At 37.4% G+C, this 16,662-nt stretch overlaps 1 protein-coding gene and 1 long non-coding RNA gene across 2 annotated transcripts in view; one reads left to right on the top strand and one right to left on the bottom strand.

Annotated features, from left to right (window-relative positions):
• LOC139138408 (uncharacterized) overlaps positions 1-16,662 on the bottom strand; it is a 251,467-nt gene that overhangs the window by 84,704 nt on the left and 150,101 nt on the right. The window lies entirely within an intron of this gene.
• Positions 8,688-16,662, top strand: part of LOC139139429 (uncharacterized) — a 28,671-nt gene continuing 20,696 nt past the window's right edge. Inside the window, exon 1 of the mRNA XM_070708343.1 lies at positions 8,688-8,847. Coding sequence (XP_070564444.1) covers positions 8,688-8,847 — 160 coding nt within the window. The remainder of the gene's footprint in view (positions 8,848-16,662) is intronic.

Consider the following 16,662-nt stretch of genomic DNA (forward strand, 5'->3'; position numbering starts at 1 on the left):
GCTGTGAGAAAACAGAGAGAATATTTTGGTAAAAGACAATATATCGTACGCAATGAAATATGCACAGTCCGAGTCAAGTTTGAAATTAATGATGTCTAGTGATGTCAAGTGATGAACTTTGAAGTACTGTTACAGTCTAACTCAGCTTTTTGAGTCTTTCATCACCTTTTCAAAATGAAATTTGACACTTCAACTATTAAGGAGAAATGGATAACCCTGCAGAAATACCAGTTCCTGGGAAAATAAACAAGAGACCAATAGACCCTAGACTTAGTTCAAGTCGGTGAATTTAAAAAATTGCATTATTTGCAATAGTTTATCTTGTGTCTCTCTTATTTCATACAAACCTATTTGGAATTTGGCAGCCCAGGCGAGGTCTTCCAGGCGATTCAATGCGTTACGTTTGAGTCTGCTTGGTATAGCGAGTTAGTTTCTGCTCTCCTGTATACGTACACCCCACTCATCGCGTTCACCCCACTCACACTTTTCAAATGAAATAGAACACAAATCATCTTGTCAACCCCACTCAAAAATTCACAAATCACATACTTGGACCAAGTCTAAATAAACCCCCCAAATCAGTCAGTTGCTGTAAATGCTACTAAATAACACATTGGAGAAAAACGTTTTAAAGTTAAGTGTGCTCTCAATCATTTCGCACTTCACCCTCTTCACTTGGTACTTGTGCCTTAAAGGATGTTTCTCTTTTTGAAAAAAAGCTGTTCGAAACATTTTGAAAGAAACTAGGTCAACATGTCACTTGTCAATGTCAGAGTCACGATCTTTCAAAGAGATCTTTCAAAGACATTCAAATCACGTCTCGGAGAAATTCTCAGGGGGAATATTAATCGTCGTAATAGTCTTGTGTTTTTTGTGGTTTTCTCGTCAATAGATCACAAAGATACATATATGTAGTTCGATAAAGGTTTGCATGTCGATTCGGTTATATACTTTAAATGAATCTATTTACAGCTGTGTCCTGGCTCCTCTTCTTTCTACTTCATTCATTCATTCACTCACTCACTCACTCACTCACTCATCCATCCATTCATTCATCCGTTCATCCATCCTCTATTAATGTAGTCCGCACATCGATCGTAACAAAGCCAAATACTTATGCAACATTCGGACTCAAACGATTGTTACTTTTCAGATTTACAGACAGTTTTTGAGATTTACAGACAATTTTGCGACTCAGAAGAACGAAGTCTGGTTAGAACAGTAGTGAATCAAAAATATCGCTTTTAATGAACTGTACTTACCAATAACGTGCTATCACTTTCCATCTCTGATGCCAATCAAGATAAACATAGTGAAAAAGGCAAAGTCTGTATATTGTTGCTCTTCATTAAAATGTAATGCAATGTTTTCTAATCCAGTAAACACTAGACGACAAACACCCATATATTTTATGTAAATTTACAGTTCAATATAGAACGATATTTGTTATCAGTCTTTTTACATTAAATCCGATGATAATAAGGCAATAGCGAGAACACTTGGTCTTCTTTTTCAGAGTTTTACGAATAACATCGCCATCCATTCACTTCTCCTCGGTTTTAAACGGTCATCGTGACATTTCTACTTGATTTTTTATCCAATCCGTCATCTTACAGTCGAAAGCCGAATTACAGGTTGAGATACCACTATAGCCATCACCCTATGAAGCAATGAGGTGTAAAGTGCCTCACTCAAGGGCACAACAGCATGCTGTAGTGTCGAACTCACGATCCTTCGATAGTGATTACGCTTCTCTGGACTAATTGGGTCTGAAACTCACCATCCATCGATAGTGAGTCAAGTGCCATAAATTCTGCAGCTGCCCCGTGTTACCTCCCTTTAGTAAAATTGTTTGATAATTTGATGACGATAAAATGCAACGATGACAAAGTGACTATCGGCTTAAGGAAACGTTGATGCAGTCTCGAGCAACCATTGTATATATAAGAAGTGATTAAACATTTCGTGTCAAAATTACCTAAGTCCTATTCATGTCAATAAACTCAAACGGGATCGCAACACTAATGACATCGTGAGTTTAAAAAAATCCAAGTCAAACAATGAATTGATGGAAAGAACTGTTATCTTTATTCTATAAACTTTCTTCAGAAGTATTTTAACATAACCCTTTTCCTCTTGAATGCCTGTCAAACTTTCATGGGAAATGTGTCAATTAGCTGTATAATAAATGATATATAACGTGAAATTGTCATAGTTAGAGAACTTTTAGTCACTAGCGAAGGCCTGTCTCATTTTATCTTGGCAAATTGATACTTTAAAACTAGGTATTAAATTAATAACTCTAAATTGTGGGTCAAGCAACGTACAGTTCCTGTAGTATCATCCGTAATGTCGCTTTAAATGATTTTATTGTGTACCATATTTTGGATTTATGGTTTTCATTTCGTGGCATGTTTAATGTTTTGCAAATCCGATTGCTTACTTTTAGGTAGAAAGTTCACTAATGTTCAATTAAAATGTCGATTTGTATGGACTATGTATAGGCTATGAATAGGATATGTATAGACTATGAATTATAACATGAAATTATCAGATGTAACCCTTACTTTTGTAAAAAGACACTATACTCACGCAAAAAGGGACGACAGAGAAATTAAGAAACGCGCATTTAAACAGAACGAAAGGTTGTATCATCAAATCTTCGCGCTTCATATGTTGATGAGTTTACGAATTCTATAGTTTGGCAAACGTTTCCAACCTGAATCCATCACTTTTGTGTTATGCCATTTTCGAGAGCAATTTTTGCGCTTCCTTCAATATGGACATGATAATCAATAGTAATATTCCTTTCAGCTTTTATTATTACTCATGTTTGTATTGATTATATACCGTCTGATGATTTTGAAATGTTTGGTAAGAGAAAGTATACCAAGTTACATCGAACAAACGCTTCAAGTGATGCCTCAAGGCATACTCCAGTGAAAACCCAGACACAACCTGCAACGTGTCACTAAAGTCTTCCACTTTTCTTCCTTTGTAGACATTCTTCTGACAATAACACACGTCAGCCCGACAGTTTTTTGACGAAATGGCGGATATCAGGCGTGATCACCGGAGATGACATCCTTGTGTTTTTGGATCCACCGCATGGCGGGGAGTTTCCATTGCACGTTGACAAACACAGACCGAGCACAGCTTCACGGGACTTATACCAGCAACGCAATACGGAATATCGGTTTCAGCTTTTATCAACGGTAGGAATGAGACAGCGGTCGTGACAAGATCAACGAGTAAGTTTTAAATTTGACAATATTTCAATTATACTGCATAATTTTATATATTCATTTTTTATATTTTCATGATCATGATCATATATGATCATTATTCATTGAAATATTTAATGACGTCATAGAAAACCCATTATAGAAAAGGGACTGGCATTTACGCCAATATGTTCAAATAGATATAAAGGTATTTTTTCGCCTAGTTTCATTCATTACACTTTCTATATTATTGTCAGACTTGTGTTTACCCCGGTGACAAAATATGCAGAATGTAATATAAAATTTCGGAACACATATAGTGACGGACGATAAAGCATGCAAAATATTGTGTCGTCAAAATAAATAAACGCATGATCGTTTTGCTTACCAATGCAGTCGTTAAAAGCATAACAAATAACTATTCTCAACCACAGTTGGGTCAATGGCAGCTTTGAATTCATACGTAGAGATGAGAACATCTTGTTCAAACGTTGAGTCTTTTTATGTCTACAAGCCGTGGATCTTTTTTTCGTCAAACTTAAGCAATTTAAACGCAAATTAAATATAGGGGCGAGTCAAACAATTACTGCCATATTTTTTATGGACAGTAGGCTTAGGTAATCAAAACTAACAATTGCCTCAGCTTATAGATTATATTTGTGTTAAACATAACACGTTTATGGAGTACCGAGGGTACCAAACACTGCATGACAAACTGCACTTTATTATCACTATTCACTCTATTTCTATTTCTATTTCTATTTCATAGAAAGGTTAAACGTTTATCTATTGAAGTATGTACCATACTGTTTCATTGACTTGTTAGGCGAAATTTTCGATCAAAGCAACATAGAATTGTACAATAACCTATAACTTCGATTTTCCCAGTCTTAAGAATAAGAAATCTAAATACAATGGATTGGAAATTTGAATGCGTAAATATAATCGAAAACCTTTCTACAGTACCCCTGAATTTTGACACTGATAGGGAAACGTGTATGACTCTATCTTAACTTTTATGTTCTGGCAATTTTGTTTGCACCGGGTGAAACAAATTTTTCCAATGTGTACTTTTCATAAATGTTTCTAGAAGAATCGAATTGCCCTATTTAGACGTTTCAGCAAGTGGTTATGATCGATTTGAGATAGCAGTGTTGCTTCTCTGCACAGTTTTACTGCCTGCATGTTATATACCAAATGTCTTGCATACACCACGGCAGTTGCTTAAAGTGCCACCTTCATCGTCTTCGATAGCCCAAATTAAACACTAGAAGGCATTGCCCCAGAGTGCATTCAGAGTGCATTCAAACCTTGTACAAATTACGTTTAAGCTCCGCTCGTCTACATTATTTACAGATTGTACATCTTCCAATTTAACCGAGGCCGTTGTCGTATCTGCACCAAGGAGTCTCATTGTCTGGACTTTCACGTGTAACGTGAACAAATTACACAAACAGCTTCACCACTTAAAGTTTGTTCGGCAGGAAATTTGTTCCTTGTTTCATTAAAGGGATTTCATCGGTAGCCATGCCATATGGTTGTTTCTGTACTCTAGTTAATAGCACATAAGCCTCTTAGGACCTTTCTGCAACACTGCACGCCCGTGAACAATAATGCCGTTTAGAAAATTAAAAGAAAATTCACTTTATTTTTGCAAGAGAGACATGTCTGTTTATGTATAAAATTTCGACAAAACTTGCAGAGGTCCAGCATTGACTTAGTTTGATGTCTACCTTTTCTGTTGCTCTGCTTTTTTGCAGCCAAGAATCCGTGTGACAACAATCCCTGTCAAAATGGCGGAGTCTGCCAACTGGTGATTGGTCTATACACAGCCTACAGCTGTTATTGTTCGCAATGTTACTCCGGTGAACATTGTGAATACGGTATGTAGCGACTATGTTTTCTCTTCCATGTAAAGAAAATTCGACAAAATCCCTGAAAAACTGATCAAAATGTACATTCCCCTTCAAAATGAAAACTAGATACAGAATGGTCATTACAGTTTCTGAATGGAAAGAGTAGACCAACCTTGTTGGTCAACCGACGTGTTGTGCATCTTGCTGTTAACAGCGACAATCGTCTGAAATTTGAACAGGTTACTAAATATCCGTACTTCATTTTTGATGCAGAATATAAACAATTCATATATCTTGTTCCAAAAAAAGAAATGTTTTTAACCTATGAAGAAACAGCGCGTCGAAATTATGTCAACCATTGAAATTTTTGTCCCTAGGTAGCCCTTTGAAAAAAGTATTATGTATCTTGAATAAAACCTTTCATGCCAAAAATATTGCTTCAATACACTATTAAGCCATTCATTTTAATTTATAAAGTTTAGAGGCATCTCGTTTGTCATTTCACTAGAATTTACTAAGGTCTCGTGATCATCAACAGTGTTTCCGCAATTAGAAACCATCCTGCCCAGACCCTAATTGGTCATCCATGGCCAGAAGTCGGGATTTTTTCATTTTAGACATTTTTACATTTTAGAAGTGCATGTTTGACATGTTTTGACTCATGTGGAGAACCTAACGTGTACGGACCTAACGTGTCTAAAATGTCTAACGTGCATGTCATTTTAGGTTCTCCAGATTGGTCAAAATCTATCATGCCAATCGTGCAAGCCTATCGTGTATCGTGCAAACCTAACGTATACGGACCTAACGTGTCTAAAATGTCTAATGTGTATATCATGACTGTACTCGGCCATTCAACTTATCTGGAGACCCTAAAATGACATACACGTTAGACATTTTAGACACGTTAGATCCGTACTCGTTAGGTAGATGTACGATACACGATAAGTTTGCATGATTGGCATGATAGATTTTGACTCGTGGACAACCTAAAATGACATACACGTTAGACATTTTAGACACGTTAGATCCGTAAATCTTAGGTCGGCACGTTATACGAGTCGTCTCAAGATTCACGTGATGGCCTACAAACATGTAAGGTCTAACTCTATCATGCCAATCGTGCAAACCTATCTTGTATCGTGCAGACCTAACGTGTACGGACCTAACGTGTCTAAAATGTCTAACGTGTATGTCATTTTAGGTTTTCATAATGAGTCAAAATCTATCATGCCAATCGTGCAAACCTATCGTGTATCGTGCAGACCTAACGTGTACGGACCTAACGTGTCTAAATGTCTAACCTGTATGTCATTTTAGGTTTTCATCATGAGTCAAAATCTATCATGCCAATCGTGCAAACCTATCGTGTATCGTGCAAACCTAACGTGCACGGACCTAACGTGTCTAAAATGTCTAACGTGTATGTCATTTTAGGTTCTCAACATGAGTCAATTTTCTATCATGCCAATCGTGCAAACCTATCGTGTATCGTGCAAACCTAACGTGTACGGACCTAACGTGTCTAAAATGTCTAACGTGTATGTCATTTTAGGTTTTCATCATGAGTCAAAATCTATCATGCCAATCGTGCAAACCTATCGTGTATTGTGCAAACCTAACGTGTACGGACCTAACGTGTCTAAAATGTCTAACGTGTATGTCATTTTAGGTTCTCAACATGAGTCAAAATCTATCATGCCAATCGTGCAAACCTATCGTGTATGGTGCAAACCTAACGTGTACGGACCTAACGTGTCTAAAATGTCTAACGTGTATATCATGACTGTACCATTCAACTTATCTGGAGACCCTAAAATGACATACACGTTAGACATTTTAGACACGTTAGATCCGTAAATCTTAGGTCGGCACCTTATCGATCGTCTCAAGATTCACGTGATGGCCTACAAACATGGTAAGGTCTAACTCTATCATGCCAATCGTGCAAACCTATCTTGTATCGTGCAGACCTAACGTGTACGGACCTAACGTGTCTAAAATGTCTAACGTGTATGTCATTTTAGGTTTTCATCATGAGTCAAAATCTATCATGCCAATGGTGCAAACCTATCGTGTATGGTGCAACCTAACGTGTACGGACCTAACGTGTCTAAAATGTCTAACGTGTATGTCATTTTAGGTTTCACAATGAGTCAAAATCTATCATGCCAATCGTGCAAACCTATCGTGTATGGTGCAAACCTAACGTGTACGGACCTAACGTGTCTAAAATGTCTAACGTGTATGTCATTTTAGGTTCTCAACAGGAGTCAAAATCTATCATGCTAATCGTGCAAACCTATCGTGTATGGTGCAAACGTAACGAGTACGGACCTAACGTGTCTAAAATGTCTAACGTGTACGTCATTTTAGGTTCTCCACATGACTCCAATTTCTATCATGCCAATCATGCAAACCTATCGTGTATCGTGCAAACCTAACGTGTACGGACCTAACGTGTCTAAAATGTCTAACGTGTATGTCATTTTAGGTTCTCCACATGACTCCAATTTCTATCATGCCAATCATGCAAACCTATCGTGTATCGTGCAAACCTAACGTGTACGGACCTAACGTGTCTAAAATGTCTAACGTGCAGACTTTTACAGTGTTTAGTCATGCACGTTTGCCTTACACGTTTGGGTTCTATAATGTACAATGGCATACAACTCCCCATAGCACGATAGCTTCAACAATGTGAAACGTGCATTTTTACCAACTACTGGCCATAGCTCTAATTGGTAGATTGTGTGAAGTTATAGACTCTACCTGTTGAAGATATTAATTGCCTGGCGCACCATGTTAATTAACAGCATCAGATGCAAAGAATAATATTTTTGTTCTGCCGCTCTCGTAAACTTCGTGGCAATGAGCCTGAACGTTTCTTGCCTCTTGTTTAATGAGTCCTTTGAGAAAAGGTCGAATCGGCATGTTTGTCGGAAGATATTATTTTTACGAGGATCACACATTGGGATGCGTTCCGTCACGTTCCGTCATCCTTGAATTCTAATTCACTCATAATATGTGGTGAGGTTCTGTAAATTTTTAATTGATATTGGGGTCCCATGAATTTATTTTCGAAGTTCTTGGTTGATAAGTGGACATGTACATAAAGACAGATAAGAAGACAAATAAAAAACAAACAAACAGACAGACAGACATACAACGCTTTCAACGTATACATCAGCGAGGGTATGTTACTTATAATATATGAATATTCATTTCATATTCATTTGATTCGGAATAATGGGATCATAACATTCGTACCTTGAAACCCAAATGCTCTTTAATTGACAGTTGTAACAACAAACAGGGTGATATCGTTCCGAAGCGCTGTTTAACAGACAACCCGTGCGATTTAATCAATAGAACAGACTTATTGTTATTTCTCTTCCAGAAAATGTATATCGGCATGAATGTAATGATACAAATAAGAATAACGTCAAAACGTATACAATTAATGCGATATGTGTTTAAAGTTGAACATATTATATTCCCACCGAACCATCTTTACTTTCAGTGCCATCACTACCAATACAGTTACTTCAATCAACTTCATGATCTTCATTTAGCCATTTGCATGTGAATGACATTGCTTGACAAGATGAAAACCGATTTTGTTGATGTTTCTCTTCTTGAAGGTCCTGCGGCTTGCGAGAGCAATCCGTGTCAGAATGGAGGTGTGTGTTCTCTGAAGGAAGGCTCTTGTACCGAGTACCAGTGTCAGTGTCCTGACTGTTACACAGGCTACAGCTGTGAAATAGGTAATTGCCGTGTGAATAATTTATATTCTAATGCTGTTTTCCCTCTTCTCGGTTTAATCAACGTCACAGGCGACCTGACTCCTTTCAGGAGGCAGGACTATTGTTTAACACCATTATCCATTATATGTATACCTTAGCATTGAAACACTTGGCAATTTGTGAACTGTCCTTAGAATGTCGGATGGCAATTGTAACCCGTTTGACCTATAAAAAGGGCAAATAATTTGACAACTGACGAGTACTGCGGAAAATGTTGTATTCCTCATGACCTCTTGGAAAGTTAGAAATTTTTAACAAGTGACAAAAATATTGTCACCTGATATTTCGAAGAAGCAAAAATTTACATTACAAAATGGCGATGACAGCGAAGAGTATAGTCCGCTTAGAGTTGAATTCCCATGATTACCTTAGTTCAGAGAAATGTATACCTGATTAATATAGCCTTCATTACAATGTCGGGATGATCCAAAGCTTAATCTTCGACAAAATTAAATGCTCCGGGGAGGAATCTTATCTCCATATGGCCATCAATTTAAATTTCAAAGTAACCCTTACCAAAGAGTAATGTTCACGGGAGATTATGCCGACGTTGAAAATTTTGAGGCGCCACAAAGGCCCGTATATTTCGTTTTCCACCTCCGTTAGGGAAAGGCAAAATAACTGAGACCGACCCCGAGGCATCGCAAGGTCATCGACTCACAGCAGAAAGCAGCCTAATTATAGAATGGCGCATTTAAATTTAATTATGCGTGCATGTTGTTCGATCATCTTCTGGGAAATTACAATGATGACATTCGTTTTTCTGTCGTTTGGCACTGACGTTCCGACAGCTGCATTCATCAAATGAACTTGTCTGACGTATGAGGTCAGAGATGGTCACAAGGGATAAGCAAACTTTAACCACCATTAGCTGTCTTTTGGAAGTACTTTCCATCATATTACTTGTGCTCGTAAAACGCAGTTTCTTGTTCAACCCCCAAACATACCCCCCCCCCATATCGAAAAACCCAGTATTCAACTTGTCAACACAGCCAGTATGTGTGTAATGTCTGATGTTATTGATGTTATAGAATGCCAGGCGTAATAAGACTTATTTCATTTTAGTTGGATTCAACTCAATTAACCACTAATTTGGATATTGTATATATATATATATATATATATATATATATATGTATGTATGTATGTATGTAAGCTTATGTATATGACAAAACTCAAGTGTGTTTGCTTTTTTACCGTCTCCACGCGCGCCTATTGCGATATTCTGAAATCGAACAATTGGGGTCAAGTTTTTGTATCACGTTTTTGTCTCACGTTTGTTTCCTTGTTTCTGTGTGTTTCCTTGTTTATAAAATACATTCCCAACTGAATTGCTCCTCTTTCGTTGCCAAAAAACAGGAACACACAGGTGATCATTTTGTGTTTTACATTAGATGTATAACGTCAACGTATGACCACTCTACGCTGATGACAACGTGTACTCTCACTCATTTGTAAAAGATCTCACTTTTGTTTAAATTGACAAAAGAGTTACGTCATGAAAGTTTCCGTATCAGGAACTTCTGTTGATAGTGTACAAAGAATTCCTTGCTTCAAGTTAGATAATATTTATTTAGTTCTTTCACGAACGGTCATTGCTTGTCGCTTGAGTGAAAATAATTCTCAAAGAAGTCATTTATCGAAAAATGGATAATACTTTCGCTCTGTCTTCAAAAAGAAAGGGTCTTTCAACGAGGTTTATCAGTTAAATATGGCCAATTTCCTTACAAAATACAGACTTTTGCCATCTTCCAATTTTCCAACGAAACGTGTGATACGTTTGAAAGTGGATAAAAGCTGGCTTTGAATTCGTCTAGTGAGATAGAGGATATCAGAGTTTTGTAAATCTAAACTCTACAATCTGTATGTAGATTGCGAGCAAACCTTTCCTGAGCGTTAAAGATATTTATTGCCTGTCTTCTGTGCGATTTATTCATGTGTATAAAAGCTATCGATTTATTTAATCGGATTGTAATTTACTCTGTTGTTTAATCATGGCGAGGACAGTACTGAGAAAATTACAACACACTCCTCGAGTTTGGCAGCTGTCATGGCGACTGACAAATGTATTGTTGAGTCTCTGATGGGGTGTACTGAACGTGAGAGAAAGTCGTCGCTGGATATTTGCGGCGCTCTATCAGTGACTCGTCGAGGCTTATAGGCAGTGATTCAGCGGAGATGCAGGCTATGCTGTCCGGAGGCATCGACCTATAACCGGCAACTTGCATTTGAACTCGGGTACATCAAAGTGATAATTGTCACACCAGGCACGCTGACTATAAATACATGACAGCTCGCTTAATAAAGTGAATGATTTTGGTAATAATAATGTGCCTATCGTTGATGAAATATAATTGAGCAGTGACGTACCTTACTAATCAGTTAATTAAGTCAGTTTTAATGGACATTTTTGCCAAATTATATATTAATCTATATGGAATGCCGTAATTTTTGCTAATTCGCACTCGCTGATGATCAAAACAGGCGTTCGTGTTTGCTATGTTCAATAAAATATTGTCACATTGATGACATATATATGATGTCGGAGTTTATTTGGTCATTAGCATTCTGTTGTTTATACCCAAGCGAGTGGCTAAAAATCTCTTTCGGGAAATCAGTCGAAGGTGTTCTGTCGACCTGACGGCATCAGGATGTTGCAAAGAAGGTTTCATCAGGCCGCTTTGAAAGTTAACATTTGATGGTCTAGATGAATGCGTGATAGTGTGATAGACTGTGAGACTTTGACGCTCTGCTGTCTGAAGCCGAATGTGAATTCATTGACAGTGTATTGTGTATGTGTACCACGTGCATTAAATATCAGCCATCTTCAGGCTCAAGTGGTAGAAATTATCGTCAACAAATACGTTTTAGAGTTAGTCTCGTTGAAGATGATTCATGCGGCGGCAAAGAAATTAGCTGAACACGAAACGACCAGAGTTCGAATCAGCGCACTGATCTGTTGTCTGCTACATAAAAATAGTTCCGTTCTTCAAGCAACACTGATAACATTCGCCTTTTTACACAAATGTATACATGTGAACCGTCAAGCAGCTTTTGCAGTCCTTGGGACTGTAGAATATTTGTACGCAGTGGCATTATTAAATCTTATACGAGGATTTAATATAGCAGAAAAATTGCACGTCGTTGCGTAAAAGGATGTCAAGCGCACCCATGTCCATCCGTCAATCGACGACGTCATTTCTTCAATATGTTCGAAATCAAATGCTCCATGGTTATTAGGTAATGAATTTACAGTGAGGTCTTCATGCAATCATGTATTACTTAGAGACGAGAACATATTCACGGTGAATGAAAATGTTCGTAGTGTGTACCCCTGTCTCGTCCCGTTAATTCAATTGAAGTAATGGGTTGCTACTTTCTATCTTTTTCATTTTAACGAGATGTTCAAATTTGAAGGGGAAGCGTGTTTTTTTGTCCGTTCCGAATCTAAACGCACTCTGAAGATTAGTCGTCCAATGCCATCACCAGAATGATTCGAGTGACGACTGTCAGATGTGCATTAACACTCAAAGAGAGCGTGTCACAACAAGACGACCGAGGCAATTCTTCCATATTTGGTATATTGCTACATTTCATCAGCTCAAGTGTGGCTTGTAAAAATGTCGACGTCGAACTATAATGAAAAATAAGAATTTTTGAGAAGACATTATTCAGTTATTAGATTTGATTTTTTTTTTCAAATACGTGTTTTTATGAGATGGTGCCATTTTGACAAATATTTCAATTCATGGAAAATAAGTCAGTTATAACTAGACAACATGAATAAACAACAGATACCCCTTCCTTGTATCCCTTTGGAGTTGGTTGAACATTATATTTAAAAGTAATTTATAATTGTGTATAGTGTCTGTGTGTGTTTAGTTTGATCAGCCAGAACTCGACACGGCATTGCAATCCAAGAAATTACAACCTTGCTGATAAAACTTGCCTGCGTTGCGATCATTGTACCGCGAACTGGTGAAGACGTCTTAGTATAAAGTGAGACATGCAACAACCTTAACTTGCGCACATCGAAATTCCCAGTTGCGGTTAAAGCTCCATAAGCAGTATCTTTTGGCTGTTTTTTTAGAACTTTTAGTGGTTTCCCTACACTTTCTGCATTGAATCCCTAAACTGTAATTTAATGCCAAATATTTAGCATATCTACACAACCTATATGAGTATAATCTACATTGTTATTGTTGAAAATTGTATTCAAGTCCGGACTAGAATTCATCTGTAAACAATTAACAATGATCACTACACACATACAAGCTGTGTTGACAAAAAGAATACTCGAAATTTCAGCATGACAAACGGATTAGGGTCAGATACGGTAGTTGATATACAGAAGCAGAATACTGAAAAAACTTGCCACAAGTTACAGCTTTGTCCCTTTAAGTTGTACGAACCGAATCAAATAGTTTCTTATTGAAATAAGCAAATACATACAGAAGACATTGCAAACAGTCCAGTCGTTGGAAATACTCACTTAACATACCAACAGGCTAGTAATGTTTTGTCTTTTTCACCGTACACTTTGAATCGTAACCTCTTATACCCTTCAATTTATGCAGAGTGACTGTAGTGATATAGCAAAACTGATTTCTCATCATCTGCAGATAACAACGCCTGTCGTTCTAACCCATGTCCTATAAAAGAGGGGTTCAACACTTCCTGCGTACCTTTGGGAGAGCTATGCAATGATTACGAGTGCCGTTGCAATAACCCAGTAGACGGGTGTTTCATCGGCAAAGACTGCGAAAAAGGTGGGTCGCTATTTGTTTCTGTAGATTTTTCGCTCAAGTTTATTATTATGTCTTTTCTATAGCATGCATGTAGACTAAATCGATTCCGTTTAATAAGAATAGCAAAAATCGTACACCTTCAAATTTAATCATGGTATAAAAATTTGTTTTTGAAAAAATTTGTTTTGAAAGTAACTATTTTGGATGTGTTATAGTTGGCAGAGATCATGGATCAGAGCGAGTCAGAGCATTTAAGTAAGCTGTACACGCCTTTAGGTATGTTTTCGAAAAATGCCATTAGATATGTTAAGATCCCATTTGGCAAATGGATTAAATCAAGCACCTTCAAAACATACACGCGTCGCAACACATTTTTATCACTGGCCGTTCTATCACCCCCTTCTGCTGACTCACAGTAGGAGCAAATTGAATCCGAAACAATTACGCCAAACTTGATATACTTAGGGCGTGAATGACGACCGTCTCAAGGTAATGCCTAAGGGTTGTGGAAGTCAGGAGTGATTGTGCATTCAGATTTTCTTCATTATTGTGGACAATCACTGCGCTCAATTGGTGTCAACTGCGTGGCTCTAGATTATCGGGCGAAAGTTCACACTTTTGCGTAAATTCCAATCAATTATTGATAACAATCCGGAATAGCATTCAAATTATTTCTCGCAAATTGCAAACTATTTCCTTCAAGATAGTCTTAAAATGTTGACCGGCGGTGCTTTCGATAATTACAACATATTCTTTTATTAGCAGTGACGTATGGCCAATATGGTAACGAGGCAGGGCACCCATACACAACTAGCTGCTATCTCCTATCAGAATATTTCGGAGACAAACAGCATTGCTAAGTTGAATATCGCCAGTAGCTAGACGACTAGCGTTGTAAATCTTAAGTTTTCAGGATATTTAAGAATAATAGTAAAGAAAGATAAGGTGTTAATTTCAAATTATTCTGATCGTTAACTGACGAATAATCCGTTCTTTAGAATGATTTTTCTCCTATAATCGTATCACTTCTTCAATCTCCATGAAAAACTATCTTAGTGCTCTTCCCCCCCCCCCTCTCTCTCTCTCTCTCTCTCTCTCTCTCTCTCTCTCTCTCTCTCTCTCTCTCTCTCTCTCTCTCTCTCTCTCTCTCTCTCTCTCTCTGCAATTTCTCTGTAAAACAAAGTCTTCCATAAAAATATATATAAAAAAATTATGACAAGTTAAAGTATACATTGAGTTTTCGAGACATTTAACACTTTATGCAAACACATCTAAACAATTAAACAATTTACGTTTAACAACTGTACGAGGAATGCACACTTTTAACTTATTTTTCATTATCTATAAAGTTTTCCTATACTCGTTTAATGTAACAAATAGTTTGCAGTGGAGAGAGGACTATGCCGTTTTTGGATCATACAGTGTGTGCTTTGAGTGTCTCATCGTATTCGTTTTCATATTCTGTCGTACAGTGTACAATCCATGCCAACCAAACCCTGTGTGCATGGTGTGTGTCTGCCGAACGAGAATTCGTGTGACTATAGATGTGACTGTCCCGGATGTTACACCGGCGAAACGTGTGAATCCCGTAAGTATATCTGTGTCGCTGCTATACCAGCATTTTATAAAACCGATGACTAGTTTAGACGGTCGGCAAGTAATTATATCCGCTACCTGTGTAATAGTGAGAGTCACAAAACGTCGGATTGTATCGCGGCGGCCAACCAGCCGATTTTAATGGGTTTTGCACACGGCATTGTATTCTAATGAATTCTCAGAAAAATCATTACGATGTGTTACGTAACCGCCCTTCCATTCAGTCTCCCGACTCCACACCGAAAAATCTCCAAGCTTCCCCTCTCCCCATGGCCACTAACACTACCCGCTCCAACCTATTAATGAGTGTAATTATTTGACTCAACCATTCGTCTTCTTAATTTAAACGGATTTCATGAAAATAACGTGAAAGACACAGCCTCGGACGTTTTTCAACTGTTTTGTGAATAGGTTCTGTACATGCTACTGTGAAGATTTTGATAAATTTGTCATCACTTAAATTTATCCACGTGAATTGTGTCAGTTTTTTTATTCGATTCAAATTCGAGCTAGCAGCCACAGAGACTCAAACACAGATCGAAATAACTTTGTGAAAAGTCTTTGGCTCGGATTTAAAACTAATTAATTTTTACCAGCCAGGAAACGTCATAATGTCTAAACTTCAGTTGCTATGAAATTTCACAATATTCCTTCCGTATTATGATAAATATAACAGCAATAAATGGAATAGGTAATCCTATAATAATTTGAATAGTATTTGCTTGAATTGGATATGGAAAAGAATTTTCTCTTGGCTGTTTGGAATATATATATTGCAATTATATTCAACAAAATTATACGGTTTTAGGTTCCGCCAGTCAGGGATATCATTAAAAATTTTCAACCGTAATGTTGAAAAGCCTAGCGACAATTATGTGAATGTAAATGACAAGCTTATTGGAATTTCAGTGATTGACATCATCATTGCGAAATGAGGAAATGTTTTGGCGGGAAATCACACAATTCTGCATCCTGTAAAGCCTGCAGGCACTTTTCAAAGCGAAACTGCATAACAAATATGCGTATTACATTCAGAATATTTGGAACCGATTGTGGCTTATTTAAGTATTTCGCGCGAAGCTTAGTTGCATTCATGCAAAAAATATACACTGAGCCCAGCTCGTTACTAGGTCAACTTTATATTCTTACTTCAAAGGAACATTACGTACCTTATGCCGTTCAAAGGGATTTGGGAAAATTCGATTTTCAATTTGAGATCTGACGTAGAATGCACACTCACACAAACAGCACGTCATATAAATCATGTCAATTTCTTCAATCAATTTCTAAAAATACCCAGTCTGAGAAAGGACGCTCTAAAATCAATCATCTTTTATCGACAAGATAAACCTACAGCATCACGTGATATCTGAGTGATAAATCACAATGTTTTACAATACTTTTACGACTTTCATAAACTATTGACTCTCTC

The sequence above is a fragment of the Ptychodera flava genome, chromosome 8 (assembly GCF_041260155.1).
Source record: "Ptychodera flava strain L36383 chromosome 8, AS_Pfla_20210202, whole genome shotgun sequence".
NCBI classification, from domain to species: domain Eukaryota; kingdom Metazoa; phylum Hemichordata; class Enteropneusta; family Ptychoderidae; genus Ptychodera; species Ptychodera flava.